Consider the following 26,586-nt stretch of genomic DNA (forward strand, 5'->3'; position numbering starts at 1 on the left):
TGTGGTCACCAACATTACCACCCTGACCACAGGCCAATGGCAAGAAGCAAGTCTGTGGGGCAGGCTTCCCTATTTTTTAAAAGATATGTTTTTATTGACTTTAGAAAGAGAGGAAGGGAGAGGGATAGAGAGATAGAAACATCCATGAGCGAGAAATATCGATCGGTTGCCTCCTGCACACCCCCTACTAAGGATCGAGCCCCCGACCCAGGCATGTGCCCTGACTGGGAATCAGACTTGGTTCATGGGTCAACACTCAACCACTGAGCCACACCAGCAGGGCTAGGCTTCCCCATTTTTAAGGTCCGTACAAATGACCCGGGTGTCTTGCTAAAATGCAGATTCTGATTCCTTAAGTCTGGAGTGGGACTCAAGACTGAGGGTCAGCATAGCTCAGTATAAATTCCTTGAGGTCACACAGTGAATTCCAGGCAGGGCCGTTTCTAGAACTCAGATATTTGCGTTCCCAGGTTTTTGGTGTCTCCCCCACCACTGAGTCTGCCACTTCCTGCTGTGGGCGCCCCCCATCATATCCTCCAAACTTTGACCCCCCTCCTAAGCATACGAGCAGGTTCCAGCCACCAAGGTGAGGCTGATGGGAAAAGGGGAGGACACTGGCAGGCACTGAGGAAGCCAGCAGGCTGGCACAGATGCCCTCTCCGCTCACGTCCCGGGCGTCGTGTCACTGGCTTTGTGTCCAGGCAGCATGAAGGGAGTGTGAAGGGAGTGGTGGGACACTGTGGAGAAAAATGAAGAAGGAAGAGCTGGGAGTGGGGCCAGAGACTAGAAAACATGACCTGCTAGGAAAGCTGAAGAAAGCCAGAATTCAGGGCCGATGGATAGTCTCGCACAGCAACGGCCCCTCCCTGGGGTGGGCAGCCCCTGCCTGTCCTGCACCTGGAGAGAAGCAGTGAGACCCGGGCACCCTCCCTGGGGAGCCTCCTGTTACAGGCCTCTCGTGTGCGCTCCCAGACACCGAGTACCTCCCCATCCAGCCCAGGTCTGTGGCTGCTCATCTGGTCTGTCTCTCCCACCTGACAGTGAGCTCCCAAGGGCCAGGACTTGAACTTTCTTTTCCACATCCCTGTGCCCAGGTACCCAGTGTCTGCTATCAACTGGGACTCCAGAGATGTCACTTGTAAGAACAGGAGGTAGATTTGAGCAACAGTGAGAGGGGCTGAAATAAGACAGGCAGGGGATTTTTCAGTCAGGGTGTCAGGAACAGGAACAGGCATCTGAAGGAAGTAGGGCCCAACGTGTCTCTCAAAGGTGCCCATGCTCCCCAGGCAGGGGATGGACCCGAAGTGCTTCAGGTCCCTGCTCAGGTCCCCTGCTCAGCTGGGATTTTCAAAGGCCCAGGAGAGAGAATGGTATAAGTGGCCACTTCTGGGAAAGATTCTGAGAACTCTGGGGAGAGAAAGGGCAGGGAAGGAAGGAGGCTATAAACTCCCAAATACAGCACTGTGTTCAGTCCTGCTCACCAGCATCCAGTCCATGCTTAGTTCAAGCTAGAGTTCAGTTAATATGGGAGGGAGGGAGATAATTTCTCCACTAGAGAAATAAAATTCCATTCTAGGTAAAGACCTTAAATCAATGGTTATCCAACTGGCTGCTTCAGAATCCCTTGAGGGGGTCTTTAAAAAATACATATTCTAAGGCCTGTTCAGACCTACGAAATCGGTACCTCTGAGTGTGGGACCAGGGAATCTGTATTTTAATTTAACATGCTGCTCCGGCCAACTTGGCACTGTCTTGCCCACCTTCTGGGGATGTCCTGCCTGATGCCTACCCCGCCCTGGAAATCAGCATTGATGGAGCACCACATGGGGCTCTGAGCACAGAGAAGTCACAGGTCCCATGAACCTGACTCTGTTCCAAGAACTGAGGTCCTCAGAGCCCCGCCTGTAAAATAAGAGACATGCTGAACTTCCTCCTCAGAACACAGCCCCGAGTTGAGTAAGTCCCCGGTTCTAACTAAAGGTAGAGGCTATAGTGGTCCTGTACACCCGAGGGACATCCTGCACCTCTGAGTGGAGATATGTGCGTTTTTGTTTTTCTGGGGCAAGGATGCATGGCTTTTAGCAGATGCTCAGAGGGAGGAGTTTATCAAAACCAGTTCAGAGCTACTTATCCAGAGGACACAGGCCTCGCACACACGGGAGGCATCCTCCCTTCAATGCACGTTCACTGCTAAGCTTCTTCTGGGCCCTCAGTTGGAATTCTGATCTCCCATTTAACAGAGCAGGAGACTGAGGCCTCAGTGAGCAGGCATATTCCTAGTGAGGCTGTGAATAGGACCCAGGTCACCTGCACGTGCTCTTCTGACTCCTCCAAAGGCAGGAAAGTGTGACCCTCAGAAGCAGGGGCTCTGGGCTCACAAAGCCCTGTGGTCCGATCATGACTCACCTCCAACTACTGTGTGATATTGAACTTGGCACTGCACTTCTCTGTCTCCTCCTAAAAAATGGGGTCAATAATAGTACCTACCTCCTGGCTATGTTGGGGCAATTAAGGGAGACAACTCCGACAAAACTCTGGGCACAGTGCCAGGCACATAAAGCCTCAAATGGGGCGAGGAAGGGCCTGAGCCAAGGAGCCCCTCTTTCTACCTATGCAGCCTCAGATCTGCACCCATGGTGAGAAGGCTCCTCCCTGCCTGCCAAGGCACTGAGATCAGGGAGACAAGGGGCAGAGGAAAATCTGCTGCAAAAATGAGAGCGGGGGCAGCGAGCCTGCTGCCCTAACTTCCCCCTCTTTTATCTTCTGCTCGGAAGGGCATTTTTCTGCATTCCTGTCCTACGTGAAGGAGTGGCCAGGGCGCAGCTGCCTTGGCAAACAGAAGAGCCGGCCCACTCCTCCCCCGGCCGCCCAGCCCAGCTGAGCAGGTGGCCGGCAAGCGGGTGGGCAGGATCTTGGAAACAGGACTGAGTGGGAGAGGGGAGGCCGGGTGGGGAGGGCGGGGGGGGGTGACCAGGGCCCCCAGGGGCAGGGATGAGGCCTGCGTGGGAGGGCCCTGTGTGGGTGCAGGGTGTCCCGGGTGGGTGCTGGGAGTGCCTATGAAAGCGTCCCTGGGTGCGAAAGGGTCAAGGAAACGTGTCTGCCCACAGGTGTGTCGGCAGCCGGTCAGTTCCCTGGTGCACGTGACGCATGTGGTTCTGGGTGCCGAACCACAGGTGCGTCACCCTGCATGTGAAGTGTGTGTCCACGTTATCAAGAGGGTCACGGAATTTGAGCAGGAGAGGTGAGTGTGAGGCAGACAGACACTGGGGGGACGGAATCCCAGGTCTCAGTTGTGCTGGGAGGTCTTGGGCAGGGGATGGGCATCAATGTGGCCTCAGTTTCTTCATCCGCAGCATGGGATTGGGGTGGGGAGGAAGCTAAACAGCAGAGGCCCTTCGGTCTTTAACGTTCTACACCGGCACCACCCAGCAGAACATCCTGTGACCTTGGAAGTAGTCTGTGTTGTCCGGTGTGGTAGTCGCTAGCTTCATGTGACTATAGCACTTGAACGTGGCTAGTAGGACTGAAGGACTGAAGTTTTAATTGTATCTCATTGAAAATCACTGTTTGTGGCTAACAACCCCATATTGGGTAGTGAGGTTCTATGCGGGTAACAGGCTCTCCAGAACCAGACCACCCAGAGTTCAAATCATGGTTCAGCCGCTTACTAGCAAGTTCTTACTAGAAATTAGATAAGAGCGGTGCCCACCCTGTGCAGCCTTTCCAAGGATTCAATGAGATCATAAGGTATGCAATGGGGTAGCACAGTCCCTGGAGTATAGTAAATGCTCAGGAAACAACACCTTTTATAGGCATCATTACCTACGAGGTGATGAGAACAGCTGGCATCAATAGAAACAAAATGGGCTTTGTTTGCCAAGCTCAGGGAAGAAGCACGCTAGGAGAGGAGGTGGGCCGTGGTGAGGAGGGGAAAGGGGCTGCTCCCCCAGGCACAGCGGCCTGCCCCTGGGTGTGCGCGCCACGAACGTGATCGGGGAGGAGGCCATGCCTGGCTCTCCAGCCGACAGATGGAGAGGGCGCACAGTGAGAGTGGGTCCAGCATGGCTGAGAATGTGGGAACGTGCTAATGGGCTGTGAAAAGCAAGAATCACACTGGGAAATTGCTTTGTGGTTGCCTGGCAGGCATGGTGCCCTGGGAATTGCTGGCTGCCAGCCTGCAGGGGCTCATCACCTTCTCTGGCCTGAAACACCCCAAAATGCTGACATGGCAGGTAGGTGCAGCACCAGGAGCATTCAATGGGGAGTGGAAAGACCTGGGTCCTTACCCAGCTTGGTTACCAGCTCACTTATCCTTCTGGGCCTCAGTTTCCCTATTTGATAGATGTAGATGAGGAGTCCCAGCCCCATTTCCTTCTGGGCCATTTGTGAGAGCCTCTGCACCGTAGGGATGGGAAGAGATTCCTGCTACCCAAGACTGGTCACTGCCAACATCTAAAGGGACCCTCGACATTCCCCAGAGTGCTCAGAGCCCGTGGATCTCAGCAGACAGGAACACTGTTTATGGGGGCCTGTGGAGATGGCACAGTCACCAACCCCTCCCTCCACTCTGTACTCCTTGGGGGTCCAGTGGTCAGGGGTCCTGAGAGTCTTTAGGGTCTTCACTTCATTGGCTGCTTCCTCCAACACACCCAGACCTCCCTCATTCTGGAAAAATAAATTGCCCTGCCCCAAAAATAAAAAAAATAAAAATAAGAACCTTTCTCTCGACTCGGCAGCCTGGGCCACTTCCTTCCTCTCTTCCTTGCTGCCAAACTTCCAGAACAAGTGTCCGACATCCGCCGCCTCCTCTTCCCACCTCCCACTCTCTGTGAACCCACCACAATCTGGCTCCCACCCCCGGGCTCCCTGGGAGAAGAGCTGTGCCAGGCCCACCCCCGGATCCCCCCCCAGCCTCAGCCCCACTGCGGCTGATGCACCTTGGTGGCATTTGGCCCTACTGGACACCCAGCTTTGAGGCCCCTCCTTCTTTTTGTTTCTGGGTCATGGCATCTCCCTGGCACCCCCCCTTGCCAACGTTTCCACTTCCTCATCTTCATCTTCCTCCCAACGTCTCTTCTCCCTGCTCTCTCCACTGTTCTCTTACCATTTCCCTTCCGTTCCATCTACCCAGGCCATTAGCTGGGATCTCCAGGGAGGCTCTGGGCATTCATGAACACACCTAAAATTTGAATAAAATTATTCTGGGTCTGTGCCTTATACTGGGCAGAGGATGCATATTTTTCATCAGCTTTACAAAGGATTCTGTGACAGCCCCCCTCCCAAATGGTGGCAACCATTGACCATGATCCAACATGGAAAGCGGCTTCTGGCTAGCCTCCTCTCTCCGGAATTCCAGTCCCAGGTTTCTACTCCTCACCATCTTGTCTGAATACCAGACTGGCACCTCATAATCAAAGTCCAGTCTTCTCCCCAAAGGCCTCCCAACTGTCAGTTAAGACGCCTAAACGTTCTACCTCCCTGAGATGAGATGAACTGGGTGGTTTCAGAAGTATCTGAAATGCAGACAGACCTGTTATCTGTGGGAGGATTCGTACCCAAAACCTCTTGGTGGTCAGTAACTCATAGCCCAAGTCACCTGATCTGACCACTCAGCACAGAGCAAGGCCTGGGGGCATGGAAGCCAGAGCAGGCAGGGTTAGAATGTCTGGGGGAAGGGGCAGAGCTGGGGCGGGCCACAGGAGCAGCTCCACCCAAGGGGCCAGAGCATGGGCCACATGCAGCTGCATCAGAAGCTGATATGCCCAGTAATATATTGCCATAGGGGTCCACCATCTCCTCATTCCACAGGTGCAGAAACTGAGGCCAAGACCTTGAACCCAGAACCCCTGCTTTATCTTCCATTGCTCCCTTCAATACCCCATACTCTCAGATCAGAAGGGGCCCTAACTTGGGGTCCACCAGTAGGCTTTAGAGTAGGGGGATCTGTGGGAAGTAATATATAACATTCTGTGAATCGCAGTGAGGTGCAGTTTTCTGGGGACAGCAGGTGTGGCTCCTATGAGATTCTATGAGGGGTCCTAGATTCCAAAAACAGTTAACAAGCTGGTGTCAGATTAGTTCAGAAACAAAAGGACTATCCTTTTCTCACAACACCCACCTCTAAGTACTTTAAGCAAATTCCTTCACTTTTGTGGGCCTCAGTTTACCCATCTGTGAAATCAACTGTTGATCAGTCATTTTTAAGGCCTCTCTCTCCTTTTACTTATTTATTTTTAAGCAGTAGTGTCCTTTCTTATTAACAAACAAACAAAACACAGCTATGCAGGTCTCCAAACAGAGCAGAGGAGATAAGGGCTGGGGGCTCAGGACCCCCTTTGCTTGGTTTCCTCTCTCTTCTCCCCAGCTCACCACAGCAGCTCTGCCCAGAACTCCACAAATGACAGCATTTTACAGCCAGAAAATCCTAGGCCTTATTACCAAAACCGCGTCCCTCCTCCCAGCCCGGCTGCAGCCGCCCACTCCCAGTCTCCAGAAGATGCCGTAGGGACACTGTGTGTTGGAGCTGTCCCGCACCCCCAGGCCTGCCCCACGCCAACCCAGCAGAAGTCTTGTGGGGGACACAGAAGGCCTGGGGACTGGAAGATTCTATTTGCTGCAGGGAACATTGAACCAACAGAAGTTCCTTGTTTGGGCTGTGCATGGGTTTTCTTGAATGGGTTTCAAAAAGGAAAGTGAAAAAATATTCACAGAACTTGGAGACAGGACCAGAGCAGGCAAAGCAGGGGGGATGCTAAGGGGCTGCTCTCTCCCCAGCCTCAGATGGCCTCCTGGGTGGCTCCATCCACTTGCACACCCCAAAGACTCTTCGAGGTTCAGAGAAAGATCCTCCAAGGGCCAAACACCAGACTGGAAAGAGGCTAACGTGCCCAATTCTGGTGTGTCATTGGCTTGTGTGACCTCAGGCAAGGCTCTGGCCCTCTCTGGGCCTTAGTTCCCCATCCATCAGACAGGGAGCACTCCTCACTCTGCTATTCTGAGTGGGACTGAGGATATTTTAACCCCTAAACCATCTCCCACTTCATTCATGCAGCAAAGCCTCTCACTGGGCAAGGGCAACGATGTGGGCAGGAGGGAAACAGAGGTGCAGGGGTGGGACGGCTATAAATGTGCATATCTCTGCTACCCAAGTGCTCACTACCTCCTGAGGGTATGGCCATCTAGGGGGGAGAGGAACAGTTCTGACCATTAGAAGGTTCTTGCTTACGCTGAGCGACATCCACCTTCCTGTTACTCTGCATATTCGGCCCTGCTCTGCCCTCTGGGGCCACATAAAACAGTCTGCTCTCTGCCCTAGGGCCTCAGGACATCCCTGCAGAGGTTAAGGGAGAGGACACCCCCTACCTCAGGGGTCTCCTCTTCCTGCTAAAGTCCCCCAGCTCCTCAGCTCTCTCTCACTTGATTTGGCTTCCAGATCTTCGCCACCTTGCCTGGCCCCCCTATTCTCGACAACCAACAGGTTTTTAATATTCCTTCTAGACTCCAGGCATCCAAAAGTTGGGGGAAGGCTGAGCAGGCCTAAAAAGAGTGAGACCCTCCAATTCCCCAGGACTGACATGTTCCATCAATATATACACCTCAGAGCCTTTGCCTGTGCTGTTCCCACTCTGAGGAACACTCTTCCCTCTGATTAACTCTTATTTAGCCTCCAGGTTCTCAATGGCACCTCCTCAGGGGAGATTTCCCTGATACCTCCTTCACTAGCTTCAGTCTCTTTGTAGCTCATATCTCCATGTTTGTGCTCGTAGTTCTTGTCCGGTTGCATTTAAATAATTTCTGGAGTGATTTAATTAATGTCAGCTTCCCACTAGACCATGAACCCCCGTGGGGCAGAGACTATATAAGTCTTGCATGTTGCACCTGCTGGAAACAGAGTATGTGCTCAGGAAATATTTGTTGAATAGATGCAAGAGTCATAGATGTTCCTCCTTTTACGAATCCCCAAGACACTAAGGCCTTGGACCTTCTCCAGCACAGAAAGTCCCCACTGGCCTTATAGCCCCACCTGACGTCTTGGTGGGGAGCCATGCCCCACGAGCACCCAGGGAGCCTGGGCTGTGCCTCAGCAGGCTTCGACATGCTCTGGGAGCTGCATAGGCCGACCTGGGCTGGAAGGCTTCCTACTGTGCCACAGAGAAGCTCCAAAGAGAATGTGACATGGGCGACATGCATGCAGGAGAGGGTGAACTGTGGCCAAGTGACCCACACAAAGACAGGGAAGGGGGAGAGAAAAAGACACAGAGACCAGAGAGACACAGAGAAAGGGAGAGAGGGAAGGGAGATAGAGAGAGATAGAGAGAGATGGAGATAGAGAGAGGGACTGGGACAGAGACAGAGAGTCCAGAAGCCCAGCCAGCATCCTCTTGCTCTGTCTGCACTGGGAGGTAGACTTCTGCTTGATGCCTAGTTGCAGCCAGTGTATGTGTGCCCACGCACGTCCATATGCATGTGTGGGAGTGTGTGTGTGTATGTGCTTTAGCAAAAGGATGCTGGTGTTGCATCCCAGGGCTCTGCCCTCACCCCACCGAGAGACCCAGGGCCCAGACTGCAGGGGTGCTGGCAGCAGTGTCACTGAGTGCTGGTGCCAGGGGGGTGGGCGGGCGGCTCGGCAGAGTGTCAGTGTGTCTCAGGCTGTGTGGGGGTGGTTGCGTGGGGGTGGAGGGCTGCTGCATGCACCAGAATATGTGCGTGCCTGTCGTTCTGATGGCTTGCTGGGTGAGAGGGGAGGAAAGGCTGTCCCCTCCCCTGACCCTGCCACCTCCTCCTTGAGGATCTGCTCCCCCACTTTCCATCTTTGGCCTATGGCCTCCACCCCTGGCTTTGCCACTGCCTCTCCCTGCAGCCTTGGGCAAACCAGTTCTCTCTTGGTATTAACCTCACCATCTGTGCTGAGTAGCGACAGTGTCCGGGGTCCTTCCAGTTTGGAGGTTCTGGAAGTCTGCAATTCCCATGTGTGCCTTCCACAGAGGGAGCCAAAAGAGGGCAGCAATTCTAATGGCGTGTTTTAGCATCTGCAAAGCTATTCCAGTCCCATTTTACAGATGGTAAAGTTGAGGAACACTGAGGACAAGGAATCCATCCAGGGTGGCCCAGTGAATGAGAAGAAGAATCATGATTGGAAAATAAGTGACAGCTCAGAGTCCCCTCACCCACCAGGCCACCATCCCTCTTCCTAGTGGTGTTCCCCAGACACAGCACCAGGAGGCAACCCTCTCATCAACCTTCTCCCATATGCAGGTGCTGGAGACATACATGCAAGTCTAAGTGCTGCCACCAGTCCCCCGAGCCAGTCATTTCTCCTGCTCAAGCCTCAGTCTGTTTATCTGTGAGATGGATAAGTAAGTCCTTTGTCTCCTGCACAGATGAGCTCATGCATGGAGAAGAGCCTCACTGCCCCAAAGTGCTGTAAATGTAATAGGTTATTAGAAGCAAAGTAAAATTACAACACCCATCTTTGGGTGGGGCATCCATGTCCACGTGTCCTCTCTCTCCAGTGTTATATCACCGATCCTCCTAACAGCTCTACCAGGGAAGGGTCAGATAGCTAAACACATTTTGGAGACATTAGAGCTTGTGTCCCCAGAGGGGAACCTAAGCCCCCAGGACCCTGGACACCTAAGTGCAGGGAGCTGCCTCTGGGCCCCAGTATCGCCCCCTGGTCAGCCCAGCCCAAGTCTGGTTCAGAATACAAAGTCCTGGGTGCAGCTTCTCCAGAGCCAGCTCTCTGCCCTCCCCCTGTCCTCCCAACCTTGCTGGCCCCTGGGACCCCTCCCCCAGCCTCAACCCCAACATTGCCCTTGAGTCCATTTCAGATCTCTGTTTCTAGAGAGAAAAGAGTGGGCTGTACCCGCTCTCCAGTCTCCCTCCCTCTCTCTCCTTCTCTCAAGTAATACCTCCTCCAGAGGCTCTTTCTGTACTGCCGGGTGATTACACAGGCTGCAGGGCAGTTCTCGGCCTCCCCGACCTCTCCTGGCAGTGAGATTCAAAGCCCAGAGCATGTGAGAGGCTGGAGGAGGCACCCTCCTCCTCCACCTCCTGGAAACTAACCCCTTCCCCTGATCCTGGTCTTCAAAGAACGGAGAACACCTGCCTGGTCTGCCGGGAGCTATGGCCCGACTGCCCAGGCCCACCCTGACCCTGAGCTGGCGTCTGCAGCCTGCCTCCCAATAAGCTTCTGTGCTCCCAAGGTCTGGCTTTCATTTCTCTCATCCCCTGGGAGGAAGGAGGATTGGGGTCAAGGGAGGGGAGAGTGAGCTGGGCTCTGGGTCCCCAGAGACAGCCCCACCTCACCCCTCTAGGGGACCTGGAATCAATTCCCGGTTTATCTGACTCATATGCTGCAGTGGGACCTTCCTCCAGTAGCATCAAGAGGCCCTTAGAAGCCCCTGCGCAGGGCACTGACTCCAGACCACACGCCCCCAGCAGGCTGCCCACCAGGAGGGAGAGGGGTAGCTTCTGTTTCATCCACAGCCAGCTGGGCTCCTCGAAAGAAGGTCTGCAGTCACCAGCCAGGCCTCATCGGGCAGGACACCAGGATGCCCTCAAGAGGCACGTGTCCTCCTCTCCAGCTGGGCATCCCAGGGCCCTGAGAAGGAGACTGAAAGGCTCCCATGTCCCCCTGTAGGACCCACCCAGTTGCCTCTGCCAGTCACCCTGCCAGTGATCTGAAGTGGCTCCTGGAACCGGGGCTCAGCTTCTGGGTGGCGACTGCAGTGACCCGGCTGGCAGGGACCTTGGGTCACCAATTGAAGGATGGGCCCTGCAGACACCTTCAGTGCTTCAGTCCCCAGAAGCAATTCTTTCTGGAAGGTCCACTGTGTACCAGGCTTGTCACTGTCTTCACGAGCACCATCTCATCTCGTCCTCACAGCCCATTTTTATCTCCAGATTATGGGGGGGGGGGGGGGGGAAGAAGTGCCATAGCCTGTCCAGCGTCACTGAGATCCAGAGCCTATGCTCTGCGCTGGGCACTGCCCCTACTTATCCCACTGGGCACTTGGACTGAAGCATCACGCAGAGCAGAAGACCCTCCTCCCAGTGGTACCCCAGCCTTTTTAACCCGGGCATCAGAGGTGTGGGTCCTCAACCCCTTTTTTCCAATTAAAGCATCCTTAACCTGAGGCCCAGCCGCAGCCGCAGCCACAGCCGCAGCCTTCCTGATGTCCTGCAAGCCCCTGACACTGCATGCAACATATTTTAGGTTGGCGCATTTTCCTGAGGAATGTAGACTTAGCCTTTCATCGGATTCCTGGAGGAATATGTGACCTAAAAAAGGTTAAGAGCACTGATGATTCTGGAAGGAAGAAGTCTGAAATTGACTAGACAAGGCTTGGCCATTCCTGCCACCCTCAGTTTTCCTGCCATGGACACAGCAGGTCTCCCTGTCCCCTGAAGTGCTGCCATTGCCCCTGTCCCTCCAAACACCCTGGCAGGCAGCGGAGCTGGGAAGGCTCCCTGCAAGTCACCCCCACAGCACCCAGTCTTCATGATCTCCATCTCCTCGTGGGGTAAAACATCACTTTTATTGTCATTTTGAACACCTGAGTCACATTTTAACTCAATTTCACTGCACTCTGTGACGCAGTCCTCCCAGAACCAAGCCTTGGTCGCACCCTGAAAGGCAGCTCCCAGCTAATCAGGGAATCCTCGCCATCCAGTGGGCACTGAAAACCAGCTGAGAAGGGGGTCCCTGCCCGGATTTGGCAGTCGGCCTCAGTCCTCCAGAGTAGCCCTAAACATTTTGTTCCTGTTGCCTCCCCCCAGCACAAAAACACACTCAGAAAGTCAGGAAGTCTGCAGACAAGAGTGAGCACACATTTGCACAGGGGTGTGTGTCTGTACGAAGGAGGTGGCGTGTGCCTGTAGGTGTCAGGATTGCCCGATGTGCAAGTGTGTGTGTGCAGGCACCTTACTTGTACACAGCCACAGGCCCACATCCCACATATATGCAGATACCAGCATGAGCTCAGAACATCCACACTCCCACCCGAGCCTGTGGGCCCAGGCCTCACACTCACACACATAAATCTTCCTCTGTGCGTGCACCATGTCCTCACACAGATACACATGTCCAGACCTCGTAGGGACAACACTGTGCCTAAGTCCCAGATGTGCATCCTTACACAGACATATGTTTGCACATGCCCAGACCCCATACACATTTGCTTACTGATGTGCACACAGCTCTGATTTGCCATACATGTGACGCACCTTCACACCTTCACTCCCATGCAAACCAGCCAATAGCACTCCCTGTGCCACTTGCATGCACCGACACTTTCAGGGCACACTTGCTATTTCAGGCCTCACACAAGAAGCACACACCAGCGCCTCCTCCTGGTGCACACACATGAACACTTGCACACCCTCTCAGTGCACAGAGTGTGCCCCAGAGTCAGTCCTTATACAACACACATCAAAATGTACACTTGTGTGTGCACTTCCAGACCTCACAGCAGCACATACTTGCTTACAGGGCCCTCTCCCCTGCACTCCTGCTCCTACAGCAGGAACCACCCAGGGCATTGGGGCTGCTTTGCCCACAGGGCACACTCTACCTCCAAACTGTATGTACCCTTACCCTGGGTGCATCCCTGCATCTTCCACAAACCCTGCTGGGAGCATCCAGGAATGCTTCCCTGACACTCCACAGCCTACTGGGCTACCCCAAGGGGCTCTCCTCTCCCCCCTTCCTCCCACCCTTCTCTCCGCACCAGTCATTAGAGGCAGAAAATGAGCTCAGGGGCTGGACAACTTTGCCAAGGGACCATCAAACCACTAGCCCCTGCAACAGCAATGCCCCCTCCCAACTTCCCTGATTGCCCTTCCCCTCCTCCCAACACCCAGTAAGCCTCACCAGTCGCTCCGTTATTAACCTCTGCTGTACCGATGTCCTCACTCCTAAAGGAGCTGGGAGGAGGAAAGTGGGGAAAGGATGTGCTTCCAAGGAGAAGTTGGCCATTCCACACAGTCACTGAAGGTGTCTAAAGTCAGAAAGGACTACCTGGGAGGTGATGAACTCTCTGTCACCAGAGTTATTTAAATTGATGCCAGATGGCCACCTCACGAGAAACTCACAGGGAATTCCAGCCCTGGACTCAGCTGACAGGAAAATCCCTTTTAACCCTGAGTTTCTAAGAATCTGTGTGTACCCGAGTCGTGTGCATGTGTGTGTGCGTGTGTGTGCACTTACTGGCATGTACCACCAACCCTTCACCTCTATACACACACTCACCCAGCTGGCCTTGGCACATCTGTGTACCCACAAATATGCCCACACCAGTTCTGGGCACTCTGCACATGCAAGTGCCCCCAAACACATACAGCCTTCCTTCCTGTGTGAGCACAGGGAACACCGAAGGTGCACACACACACCCCATGACACCCACCCCCTGCGCCCTCCAGGACGCTCTAAGGTGTAACTCACTTTCCCAGTTCCTCAAAGAGCTGGTACTCTTCCGTGAATCGGGTGCAGGTGATGGTGGCCATCCTGGTGCCGTGCGGGCAGGCGAGGCTTGGGGCTGGAGGACCGGGGCTGGGACACTGCTGTTCTGCTCCCGGAACCGGGGGCCACTCGCCTGCTTCCCCGTGCTGCCAAGTGAGAACCTAGAACCGGCTTGACTGACGAGCCCCCGGCTTCTGAGCAGGGCACTGTGGCTGCTCACAGCCTCGCGAGCCTTCGTCAGCATCCAGGTTCCCATGGCAACCACCTCGGAAACGCCCTGTTCCCGTTGCCCCGGTAACTGCCTCCCCAACACCTGCCTGCCTTCCACTGCGAAACCTGCTCCAGGACGCCCTGGCCCGACCACACACAATACTGCAGGCATGTGTGGGCCCGGGGCAGGCGGACAAAGCACCCCAGCGGACCGGGGGAGGGGCTGCAGCAGGGGGAGACAAACTTAGTCTACAACTGACCTGCTCCCTTCTCACCTCCCCCACTTCCAACCGTGGGACCCTCAGATGGGATTAAGAGGGGCAAAAAGGCAGTTGCCATGGTAATGGTGGGTGCCACATTCCAGGATGGTCCCCAGGAAAGACAGGATGCAGTTACCCTGGCAACTTCAGCTCCTCTGGAGAGACAGGTATTGCCCCGTTGCCCTGGCAACAGCCGGGTTCTAAGGTTTATAGGGAAATGATAGCTAATTCATTGGGATCTCTCTCTCTCTCACTGTAGTCTCTGGAACTGTATCTCTGCTCTCCTCTGTATTTTTTTTTTTTTTTTGCTTCTGCCTCTGTCTTTCTTATTTTGCTGTTGCTCCCTGCTCTTTGCCACGGTGCCCATCACACTGGCATTCTAGCTTGGGGAAGAAGTGCAGAGGAGACAACAGGATTCTGGAGGGAACAGCCCTAGCTACCCGCCCATCCCCCTTTCACAGCTGTAACAGTTGTTTCCCTCCCGAGGCCTCTCCCATAACCTCTCCCCCAGCCCGTGCCCCAAGAGGAACCATGGAAATCTAGTCTCCTGGGGCTCATGTCCCAGTTTCTGCTTGTGCTTCAAGTCAAGGTGAAAGAGGTGGAGGAAGCAGTGGGGAGGGGAGTGTGGCCTGGCATGGAGGGAAGTTGGCCATGGACCTGCTCTGAAACCTTCCTTCCCAAGCTTTGTGGGCACTTTCCCTGCCAACTTCAACTCTGCAGTGTAGTAGCCCCATCTGTGACCTCAAAATCTCACCCCAAGGCCTGGGGGTTAAGGAGGAAATAGACTGGAGTTTAAGGGTCTGCGTTCAATATCAGTTCTGACATTTATTGGCTGTGTGACCTGGGAAAGTCATTGCCCCTCTCTGAGCCTTCAGTTCCTTTTCTACAAAACAGAACAAAGCTACCACTGCTGAGGAAGGCTGTGGAGATGAAGTGGGCTAATGGCTGTGGAGGTCTCTTTTTAGTTTCTAGAAGAGAAAAAGGAAGGTCCAAAGCAGGACCATGACCATCTGCATCACTCCAGCTTGAACTTAGAATCTCAGGCCCTTCACACCCTCCCCCTCCACTCAAGCACATTTCACAGCCCACCAAGTGGAGGTCTCCTGCCAGAATTTGCCCACAATGAGCGCAGGTTGGGTAACAGGATCCAAACCCTCTGGGTTTCTAGCCCACCCCCTTGGAACCTCCAAATTGCCTTACTGGTCACCTCATTTGCTGAAATGGTGTCTGCTTGTCGGTAATCCCCAACCCCAGCAGTCCCCGATTTGCATCCCTAGGTCTAGGGGCCCCTGGAGACATTGGGTACCCCCTCCCCCAAATTCTACTCTTTTTCCTGGAAGTCAAGGATGGGAATGATGGAGCTGACTCTCTGATGCAGCGACTTCTTTCCAGGAGAGAAATGGGAGGGAGGCAGAGGGGAAGGAAGGGAGGCAAGCAAGGGAGGAAGGGTAATGGCTTAGCCACTAATTGCACCATTACCACCTTCAGAAAAAGGAAAAACCACTCAGTTTTGTTTCTGTGCACAATATGCTTCCCGCTTCTGCCGCCAACGTTGCAATTCAGAGGCAAAGAGAGAAGCCTGTGCTCTGGGCTCACAGCCGGTGGGCAGCAGGCAGAGCACGGAACACCGCTAGAGGCTAGAAATGTAAATGAGCAAGTGGGGGGAGGGCTGCACCGCCGCTCCCGGCCCCAGACCTTCCAGCTGGTTCCCGGGAGGGGATGGCTTCCACACGTGAAAATGCTGGAACAGCCCTTAGTGACCACTGAGGGCACCCTAGTTACTGTCCAGGAGAGAGGAGAGTATGCAGTGGTTAGAGCAATTCCACAACCTACAGGCTGTGTGATTTTGGGTGAGTATCCAAACTTCTCTGTGCCTCAGTTTCTTCCTCTGTAAAGTAGAGCTAAAAATATTCCCTACTAGGGCTGTTCTATGGATTAAATGAGATGAGCACAGTGGCTGACACTGTAAATGCTCAGTAGATAGGAATTATTATTATTGAGGGACTCTAAAGACCCTCCCCTTCGCATTACTCTCTCAGCGCCATGGAAATTCACACCACCATCTTCAAGCCCCAGAACTTTGGGGTGTCATTCTCTGAGTCCCCGCTGGGGTTGAGCTCATGATTTGAACATAACCTTGCCCAGGCCTGGTGTGCAGCAATTCCTGTAAAACAAACGACTGGGCTAGAGGGAGAGGGGTCGCAAGACCTGAGGGGGTATTAATGGGAATCTAATGTTCTGAACAAAGGAGGTGATGGTTTGGCTTGGCTCTGGCCTCACCACCCTGTTTCCTTCTCCTCACCTTTCCCCACGAAATGGAGCAAGTTCCATTGCGGGAGGAAGCTGAGCCCATTGGGGCAGGTCCCGGCATCACCATAGGAAGAGCCAGCAGTGACTCAGAGGACATGAGGGACAGAGGCTTAGATGACCAGCTTTCACCCTGACTCTGACAGGGACCATAGAGGTGGCATATGTGGCTTCAGGGGCAGGGCCAATCCAGCCCCCCTCCACCCTGTCACCACCCGCACTCCGTCTGTTCTTCCCCACTTCCACCTCTTTTCAGCTCTCCTTTCTCCTTTGCCACCTTCCCCCCATTCTCTTCCCTCCCTCCCTCCCTCAAGCCCTTTCTCAGTGCTCCCTAGCTCCCTCCCCAGCCCTCTTCAGCTCCTCTCCTCTTTCTGTCTTCCTTCCTTTCTCAGTGTCCATCACTCTTCTCTCTGTCCCAGTGCTGGCAGGGCCCTGTGCACGGGGTCCTGGGGGATGGGCAGGACCCAGGCTGCAGGATCCCCAGGCTGGAGAGGAGGGAGGGAGGACACACACACACACACACACACACACACACACACACACACACGTGTGCGCCCCCCTCCGAACCTTTGAGAGCCTAGCACAGGGGTGTGGGCACTGCCTTGGACAGGCACCCCATCGGGAGTGTAACTGCCACCCTGCTGAGGCAGCACAGCTAATTCACTGCCTCCCTTGTGCCCCCGAGACTGGCAGCTGTGCCCAGTGGTGGCGGGCAGCGAGGAGCCCGCCCTGCCTCCATGGCGCTGAGAGAATGAGCTGATGATTGCATCAGGGGAGACTGTTCCTGCCAGACTCTCCACTCCCCAGGGCCATGGCAGGCATGCCAGCCAGCACGTGCGCCCCGGTCCACAACATGTGTGCGGTACTCAAGAGCAGGACTGCATGCCACAGGCTGGTGGCCAGGGGTGGGAGCTGAGCACAGCCTGACATGCTAGGATGGGGAACGTGACCATGAATACAGGCTGTACTTCTTGCATATGGGGAGGGACAACTGGGGACCAGAGCCAAGTTCCTGAACTGTGGTAGGGGTGGGGGGTGAGGGGAGATCGGAGCCTCAGTAGCATCGTGACAGTTGACTCAAACAAAGCCCACCTTCCACAGCCCTCACACGGGCTCACGTGCACATGCCTGCGTGCCTTGGGGTCCTGCAGGGCCTGGGCAAGCACCACAGAAAACGTGCCAGCCAAAGGGTCCCCACGAGGCCTGTCCCACTAAGGGCAGTAAGCGTAAGGGGCAGAACCGGTGGAAAGTGGGCCAAGAGAGAAATGATCCTGCAGAGGGTCCAGGCAGAGGGTGATTTGGTGAATTTGTTGCAGTAAGTAATGCCAGGCTTGAACTCAGAAGGGAGAGGAGTCAGGGGTCAGGGAGCAGCACTGTCCTCAGAGATGTCCCACATAGGAGGCATTCCTTGCAGGGAGAGGGAAGCAGGGAGCCAAGGGACAGAGGACAACAGCTGCTGGGCCAATGTCTGCACAACACAACCAGCAGTTAGAGGACCAAAGTTCAAGTCCTCCCATTGGCTCTGTGTGCTCATGGAACATCTTTTCCTCATTGGGGCCTTTACTTCCTCCTGAGAAATATGGGGACAAGATGTTCCTTCACAGACTCCAAGGACATGAAAAATAGCTATTTCCACTTTAGAGCCAGGCCCTGTGCTGAGCACTTGACATATTACACTATATATACTTCACAATGCATGTCCATGAGACAGGTGCTGTCATTGCCTGTTTTGCAGAGATGTGACATGACTTACCCATCTAAGGTTTGTGTGTCTTCAGCACCCTGCCCTGTGTTCTTTGGCCTCCACTAGGCCTGGAAGGGCCCTGAGGGAGCCCAGGCCCCCTACAGATAGGTGACTGAGGCACAGAGAGAGGAAGCTGTCCTCCCATAGTCACACAAGTCTGGGGCAGTCAGGACCACAATCTGAAACCCCTGACTCCCAGAACAGTGCTCCTTCCCTTACCCTGCTCTGCCTTCCCCTTTTCTGACACTGCAGGGCTGTTTACTTAGGTCAGAAGGTAGCCAGTAGGCACCAAGAGAGAAGGAAATGTTGCCAAGGCCCAGGGTGGGGCTCAAAGCCCCTCCCGCCAGGTCTGGGGCTCTCTCCTGGCTTCTAGGAGACTGGTCATCACTGTTCAGGAGACTGGTCATGACTGCCCCATAGGTGTGCCCCTGCCTCAAACCCATCCGGCTGGCAGACCTGCTGCCATCTGGCCCAGCCAAGGGGGAAACAGGGCTTGTCTGGCATCCCTGGGCTCCACCCCTCCATATCAGTGTCCCAAGAGGCCAGGGCTGCCTCTGGTCTGCCTACCACCCATCCGTTCCCACCACAGGTGGTGCAAGCATCTGCCTGGTGACACCAGTCAGAGGCCTGACACAGAGTCCAGGCCCAGGTGCCCTGGCTGGGGGAATGCAGGGGCAAGAGGCAAGATGGTGGTGGGGGGAGGGAAGCAGCAGGAGCCGTGTTGATTGCTGGGCAGAGCAGAAGCCACAACAAGCAGGCTGAGCCTCTTGTTACAATGTCCTGAGTCCTGGCCACTCCTCATCTCAAGCTCTCCACCAATCTCAGGTCAGGGCCAGCTGCCAGAGCCTCCGTTAGGCAGGCTTGGGGCTGCTGGGCTATGGGCCGGACCGCAGGCTGAAGCTTGAGCGGGGCTTCTGGGCTGTTGCTGGGCTCTGAATTAGGCAGGACTCAGCCAGGTGAGCTCTAGCCTGGGCTGGAGGTTAGAACGAGCCTCCTTCTCAGGAAACCAGGAACGGAGCCAGCCCCCAACTCCAGCTGGGCTCCCTGTTTGGGACCAGGTTGGCCAAGGGGGTGGGCCTTGGTGTGTAAGAAAGAGCAAAAAGGACTTTTTATAGTTCTGCACTTGTGAAGCGAAGCAGGGCTGGAGCTGGAGACTGGGCTACCTCCGGCAGGGCCAACTCAGCAGGCATGGGCAAGCCTATTACTCAACAGGTACAAGCCTAGAGCGGCAGGGGAGCCCTGCTCCGTGTCACTCTGGAAGGGCCTAGCCCACAGAACTGGGACAAGCCCCCAGCAGAGCTGGAGTATCCTGAGTAATGGGCAGACTGTGGACAACCCCTCCATGGGTACACTGGGCCTGGGATACTGTCCCAATGCGTGACTTCTTCCAAGTCTCCCTCCTGAGCAGGCAGAAGCACTGGGGCTGGCTGGAACACAGAGGCCTCAGCCAGTCCTGGTCCCTGCCTACCACAGCTTTGACATCAACATCCTAGAGAAAAAGAAAGGTTTCAGTTGGGGGACCCAAGGTTGGGAGGAAGGGGTCCAGGACATGAATGGTCACCTCCACCCTGCAGTCCCACGACAGATCCTCACTCCAGGATTTGGCCACTTTTGCAGTGGGGATGCAGCTCTTAACTTATACCCAAACTCCCTCCACTGCACCACACCCACCCACCCCACCCCACCCCGCCCCACCCGTCCTGCTCATCTACAAGCTGACGAGTCCTAACAGGCCTCCTTTGCCAGAGACAAAAATAACTATTTTCAAAATTCACAGCAGGGCTTTCGCCTACACACGCTGTGCCGACTGGAACCTGAAGGGAGATATGCAGAACGCAGTGTGCGGATGGAGGCACACTATGCAGCAAGGAGGCTCTGAAACCCCCACTCCCTCCTCCGACCGCTCAGTCCATGTCCTCCCCCCACTGCCCCCAACACACACATGCACGCAGGGGAGCCCAGAATGGCCAAGTGGAAAGGTCTCTTAGATCATCCACTATACAGAGGGGACACTGAGGCCCACAGAGGGTCTGGGATTTACCTGTGGTTACCCAGTGGATCTGTGCCAGAACAGGACCAGAACCCACACGTTCCACCTCCAGGCCAGGCTGCCCACCTCCTCTACCATTCACTTGGTCAGTGGTGAGCTCACACCTGCCCCCAGGACGCACATGCACACACCCACATGTGCTCATAAACAGCACTACAGCCCTTGCTTCTGTGTTACTGCATTTTAATCAAGTTCATGGGCTCCTCCACAATCACTAGCCTGGCCGGTCCTCTACAACCCTGTGAGGTAGGCAGAGCCAGGGCCAGCATCCCCATTTGCAGGTGGGGAAATCGAGGCCCAGAGGGGAAGGACTGGGCCCAAGGCCAAAACAGAACCCAGATGTCCTGATTGTTGGTTCAGGGGCTCTTTTCATAGCTCTTTCCACAACCCTTGGACCTGCAGCAGCTAACAACCAGGCCAGTTCCTCTGGGTGCTGGGGACAGGAAGGAGATCTCTCTACCACAGGCCCCCCACCCACAACAGTCCAACCCCAGGCCAGGTCACCTCCCTGGATCCCTGCACCTCCACCCACAGCACTTGGGGGATCTCTTCAGAAAGTGGCCAGATTGCCATGCCTTGGCTGGGGGGGTCCAGGCCTGGACTTGCTTCCATGTGGCCCCTCACCCAAGCAGTACCACAGAGGTCAGGGTTCAAGCATGAGACCTTCAATGAGCTGGAAGGTGGTGAGGTCCCAGGAACTCCACCATGGAACCAGGCACCAGGTCCACACCACAGAGCCACAACGTCATTAGAGCTCATTTCACAGATGAGGAAAGTGAGGCCCAGAGAGCTTATACAGGTCTCCTGAGGTCACAGAGTAAGTCAACGGAGAAGCAAGACTGGGATCCAGGCATCCCAGTCTAGTTTATTCTACCCCCAGCCCTGAGTGGCTGTACACCCTCTATTTCCCTGTAGATGGTGAGGTGACCTCAGGCTCCTTCGTGGGGAAGAGCAGGACCAGGCTTGAGTTGGGGAATACATTTAAGAGGGGCTGAGATCCTCACCTCCCCCCACCCCCATCAGATCCGGTGCGACATCAGTCTTGTGTTGAGTTTACGGAAAAAGGATCGCAGCTTGCAAATCTTGCATTTTTTCTTGCGGCGTCCCCGGGAGAAGCTTCGAGACCTGGCCTCCTCCTCCTCCTCCTCCTCTTCCTCATCGCTGGCCCAGGGCCCCCAGGCACCCCCATTGAAGTCAGGATGGGCCCGGGGGTTCTCAGCCGGGTAGCGCACGGGGATGGCCGTGCGGTTATAGTCCACCAGGCGGGCCAGCAGGGCGCGGACCACATCTGGCCGCTGGCCAGCCAGGTCCTCCCGCTCGTACGGGTCGGCACTGATGTTGAAGAGCCACACAGCCTGGCGGGCGCTGGCCATGCGCTCCAGGTTCCACCAGCTGCCGGGGAAGGCCGCCAGCGTCTGTGGTGGGATCCAGTCCCCATAGCCGGGGTCCCCCGTCAGCAGCTTCCACTCGCCCACGCGGATGGCAGCCTGCACGGCCGTGTTCCAGATGCCGAAGCCCCCCTCGAGGGAGCCGTGCCGGGCGTGGTTGTAGAGCGGGTCAATGTTGTGCAGAATCTCCGTGCGTGGCGAGGCCCGGCCCTCGCTGATGGCTGGCCACACATCATAGCCGTCCAGCCCATCGGCCGTGGAGGCAGTGCCCCCCGCCAGACCCACCAGGGTCGGGTACCAGTCTGTGATGTGCACCAGCGCCCGGCTGGTCCGTCGCTTTCGCTTGAGCAGAGGGCTATGGACGAAGCCCAGGCCCCGCACACCACCTTCCCAGTAAGTGCCTTTGCGTCCTCGCAGTGGCCAGTTGCTGCCCCCAGAGAAGGTCTGGCCACCGTTGTCACTGGAGAAGACGATGACGCTGTTGTTGTAGAAACCATAGCGCTTAAGGGCCCAAGTGATATTGCGCACGGCTTCGTCCATGCAGGTCACCATGGCCGCGTACTTCCGCCGGGCCACGTTGCCCATGGTGCGGTAGCGGTACAGGTACTCACGAGGGGACTGCAGGGGGGTGTGTACGGCCTGGAAGGCCACATAGAGGAAGAGGGGCTGCCGCGGGCTGTGGCTGGCTAGGATGTGGCTGACACGCTGGGCATAGAGCATGGTGGAGTACTGGCCGCTGAGCCCCCAGGCCACACTCTCACCTTCATGCAGGTCAAAGCCGCAGACCCCAGGGCCGTCACAGTTGTCGTAGGTGTAGTAGTCCACGTTGCCTGTGAGCGAGCCCAGGAAGGTGTCAAAGCCCCGGCGGGTGGGCAGGCACTCCTTCCGGTAGAAGCCCAGGTGCCACTTCCCCACCATGTGGGTAGAGTAACCTGCCTCCTGCAGCTTCTGAGGTAGTGTCACCTGGTCCAGGGGCAGGCAGTTAGGCTGCCGGGGGCGGATGATGGAGTGCTGAAGTCCTGTGTGGATCTGGTACCTGGTGAGAAAAGCGGAGGGCAGAGAAGGCACAAGTAAGCTACAAATCACCGCCCTGGCCACCCAACCCCTGACACCCTGCAGTGGGCTCTGGCCCCAGCGTTACCAGCGTGCATAGTAATAGTCACCAGCAGGTATTGTCAAATGTGCTTAGCACTTCAAATGCATTCTCTCTCTGAATCGTCAGAATCAACTGAAGCTGATATTATTATCATTTTACAGATGAGGAGACTGAAGCTCAGAATGGTTAAGTCACATACCCAGGATAACACAGCGAGGAAGTTGGAGAGTTAGGAGTTGAACCCAGGTTCATCATGACAACAAAATAATAATAACTAGCACCAAGCACTCACTATGTAGTCAGCACTGCACTAAGCCCCTATACGAATTATCTCGCTAAATCCTCACTACAACCTAGGGGGTGCACATCATTATCATTCCCAAATAAGGAAACTGAGGCTCAGTAAAATCACTTGCCCAGTGATTCATACAATTAGTAACTAGAGACTTGGGATTTGTTTCCCCAGCAGTTTTAGAGACTTCAGAGTTCCCAAGTTCTAAGCCACTAACTTGATATGGGGCCTAGAGAAGTCTTGCCCTCTCAGGCAAACTCCTACTCACTCTTCAAAGCCCGACCCAAATGTTACCCACCCACACACTCTCTTGTAAAGTCTCTCACAAGTCTTTCAAAAAATGAGTCCGTTTTGCTTCTGAGTTCCCCCAGCGGTTAGTCCCATGATCATTGTCACACTTGCCTATGAGTTCTAGTCAGCGTGCATACTCTCGGGCTCAATGATATGTAATGGGATTTTCCTTTACTCAACTTTGTATTCCTAGCACTCAGGTGGTATTTAAAGAACATTTAAAGCCCTAGTTGAGTAGTTCAGTTCGTTAGAGCATGGTCCTAACACGGCAAGGTTATGGGTTCAATCCCTGGTCAGGGCACACACAAGAATCAACCAATGAATGCATAAATAAGTAAAACAACAAATCGATGTTTCTCTCTATATATTTCACTCTCTCCCTTCCTCTCTCTCTCTAAAATCAATCAATAATTTTTTTTTAAATAAAGAACACTCAATTACTTATGGAATGAATAAATGATACTCAGAGGATTTTAGAGCCAGAAGGGACCCAAGTCATCTTCTAGCTTATTCATCTTGTCTTAAAAAGGAACTAAGATCCAAAGAAGAAGAGCCTTGCCCAAGGTCATTCTGTGGTCAGGGGCAGAGCCAGGACTTGAACATAAATGCAAACAGTCCAAGCACAGACCTTTCTCCAGTAAAGTAGGCTGCCACTTCCCTTGCCCATGGGGGCCTGTTTGCTCATATGTAGGAGTGAGGTGGTTGAAATGGGAGATCTTTAAAAATTCTGTTCCCAAATTCTATGAGACTAGTTCTTCTGTGCCTGTCTGTTAAGTTCATGTGGTCTCTGGATCTGGGTCACTTACACAGGCTAACACCCTTAAGCAAATGGCTAGCAGAATCCTGCATTCCTCATTCCTCCATTCATTCATTCAAATCCCATTCCCCCTGATGTGGTAAAGGCCCTGGTGTGATCTGACAATGGGGTGTTGCATTTACTCAAGTCTTAAAAGTTCAGAGGAAATAAGAAGCCTGGAACTTCACAAGTATATTAGAAGCCCACACCCTTTTTCTATACATGCCCTCCCTCCCTGACCCTCCCCTTCCCTCCCCTCCCAGGGTTGCATATTAAGCCAAAGCCTGAATACCTGATACCTTTAACCTGGGCACTGGGGTGGGTTTTCCTGTTGGTTTCCTTATCTTATAGCTGTTATTATTGTTAGCTATCATTAGCTACTACTGCCATTTTTAATACTATATGCCACTTAGATTATTTCACTTACTCCTCATAAAAAACCTACAGGGAAGACTATTATTACCTTCATTCTACAGATGATGAAACTGAAGCTCCCAAAAGTGTGGCCACAGGCCCAAGTTCAGACAGCTGGCAAGCTGTGGGGCTGAGCTTTGAACCCAGGTCTACATAACTCATGCTCAGGATTTCTTGGTGATGCAGCCTCTGCAGCCCTCAGTCAAGCTAATGAATAATTAGGCTTGATACAAGAAGTACTCTAGGGCCCTGAATCAGGGCCAAGCCTCTCTTTCTAGGAGCTGGGCACCATGGAGCACTGTTGCATAAAGTGGGTGGGCCGGCCCAGGGTCCCTGAAGCCCATGTGCAAGTGAGTAACATGAGAAACTGCCTCTCTCCAGCTTCACCAAACACGACTGGGTTTATTAACAAACACTAATGAGAGTCGTCAGCATCAGTCAGATGGAGCCAGCTGCAGGGGGCGGAGGGCAGACGCTGCCCAGCCACGCTCAGCTAACTTCACAGATCATGGGGCTGGAACGCTGCCCTACTGGCTGCTTGTTCCCCTGCTTAAACCAAGTCACCTCTTGGGACAGAAACGCTGATTTGTGCACAAGTCCCGGGGATGCCGATTCCTTCTCTCTCTTCTGGAGGTTAGTCACCATTTGGTCTTTACCCCCACTGCCACCTGCAATACATACAGTGGCGCCCCTCTTGTTCTTTCTCCCGTTCTTTCTTTCTCTTCCTGGATCTAAATGCTGAGTGCCAGACTGAAGGAAGAAAAGGCAGATATTTGACTGCCTGCTCCAGGACCCCTGCCAAATACCTGGCCTCTCAGCCGCCTCTCATACAGACCCTGAAGTTGGGTACGAGCATGAATGAGTTGGGTCTTGCCTCAGTTTCTTCCAACTAGGAATCAGGGAGATTACGGCTCTGGTTCCTGAGATCACACTAGTGGCTTTTGGGTGGAACCTGGGAGAAAGCAGGCCTTGGACCCAATCCAGGGAAGATTAGCTCCAGCCTTGCCAAAGGATTTTCTCTTAAGTGGCCACAGTTTGCTTTCCACACCCGCACCTCCTGTTTCCCTGCTCTTTTAATCCTGTAGTCCTGCCACCTTGCCTGTGGACGACTCCTTACTCGAAAGCAGCATGTCTCTTTGGGACTCGCAGCCAGTGTGGGAAGCTTTCACATATGAAAAAACAGATGTCTGGAGAAATGAAGTAACTAGCCTAAGGCTTCTTAGGTCCCGGCATTCTGTGTGCCTTTCACCTCCACCTATCAATTCTTTGGTTTCTTCCCAATGTAGCCATCAAACACTTTGGAGAGCTTAATCCCTCCAGGGACACAGAGGCTGCCAGTCATTGACAGCCAAGCAGGTTACACAAAATTCATTCCATCTTTACCGTTTTTCTCAAGATAAAAACTGTTCATCCCATTTTATGGACAAGAAACCTTAGGCTTAGAGATATTAAGTACTTTGTTCAGGGCCTCAGGGTATGTAAATAGAAGCACCATTCAAACCTAAGTGTCAGAGGCTGCCGTGTTCCTTTAACAAAGGGATGACCAGATGTCTCCTTTACATGGTGTGGAGTGTGAGTGTCCTGTAACACCAGAGGAGGAGACCTCAAAGATGATCCAACCCTTTCAGTGTACATGCAGGAAACTGAGGCCCAGAGAGGGCAAAGGATTTACTAATGATCACACAGCCAACTGGAGGCAGGATTGGCCCGGAGTCCTGGTTTCCCAGGTCCCAGAGAGGCGACTGTAAAGGCAGGGGAAATCTAAGGCTGGGTTTATTTGGGGCTTAGACAGCCAGCCCCAGGGGCCTGGGCCATGCCTACCTGCCAGTAAGAAGTTGGCTCCGCGAAGGCGTGCAGATGGGCTGGATATAATAATTCTCCAACTTGACACCCTCGGCGGCCAGCCGGTCCAGCGTAGGGGTCTCGATATCTGAGCCATGGTAGCCCACGTCGTGGTAGCCCTGGTCGTCGGTAAGGATGAAGATAATGTGGGGAGGTTGGGGTGGGGCGACGGAGGGCTGCTCGCTGGCCTCGCCGGGGCCGTCGGCCACCAGACTCGGCTTGGCCCAGTCCCAGGACAAGTAGCCGAAGCTGAGCAGGCTGACCAGCGAGAAGCCGGTGAGGGCGTGCATCGCCATGCCGGCCCGCGCGTCCCGGCGCGCAGGGCTCCCCAGGCCTCACCGCAGCGCGCGCCCAGGGCGCACGGCCCGCACGCCCGCCGGCCGGCCCGCCCGGACCGAGTGAGAGCGCTCAGCGCCCCTGGGGGCGGCGCAGCG

The 26,586-nt window shown here is 54.5% G+C and overlaps 2 protein-coding genes across 3 annotated transcripts in view; both read right to left on the bottom strand.

The window, feature by feature from the left end:
- The window catches only part of CAMK2A (calcium/calmodulin dependent protein kinase II alpha), a 57,128-nt gene extending 43,622 nt beyond the window's left edge, over positions 1 to 13,506 (bottom strand). For both annotated transcript variants that reach the window (XM_087816917.1, XM_087816918.1), the window contains exon 1: positions 13,445 to 13,506. In XM_087816917.1, the coding sequence (XP_087673043.1) occupies positions 13,445 to 13,506 (62 nt within the window). The remainder of the gene's footprint in view (positions 1 to 13,444) is intronic.
- A 6,693-nt stretch (positions 13,507 to 20,199) lies between these two features.
- On the bottom strand, positions 20,200 to 26,522 carry ARSI (arylsulfatase family member I). The gene is made up of 2 exons (XM_016210633.2): positions 26,132 to 26,522; positions 20,200 to 22,457 (listed from the first exon to the last, which is right to left on the bottom strand). Exons 1-2 carry the CDS (start codon positions 26,446 to 26,448, stop codon positions 21,053 to 21,055), a joined length of 1,722 nt encoding a protein of 573 aa, XP_016066119.1. The 5' UTR covers positions 26,449 to 26,522; the 3' UTR covers positions 20,200 to 21,052.
- Between the last annotated feature and the right edge of the window lie 64 nt (positions 26,523 to 26,586).

The sequence above is a fragment of the Miniopterus natalensis genome, chromosome 4 (assembly GCF_054644295.1).
Source record: "Miniopterus natalensis isolate mMinNat1 chromosome 4, mMinNat1.hap1, whole genome shotgun sequence".
Lineage (NCBI taxonomy): Eukaryota > Metazoa > Chordata > Mammalia > Chiroptera > Miniopteridae > Miniopterus > Miniopterus natalensis.

Bases quoted from the DNA above. Each gene is read 5' to 3' on its own strand.
- ARSI (XM_016210633.2), bottom strand. From the start codon at position 26,448: ATGGCGATGCACGCCCTCACCGGCTTCTCGCTGGTCAGCCTGCTCAGC. The intron at 22,458-26,131 runs GTAGGCATGGCC...TTTTCTCACCAG, and splicing joins AGCCAACTTCTTACTGGCAG to GTACCAGATCCACACAGGAC.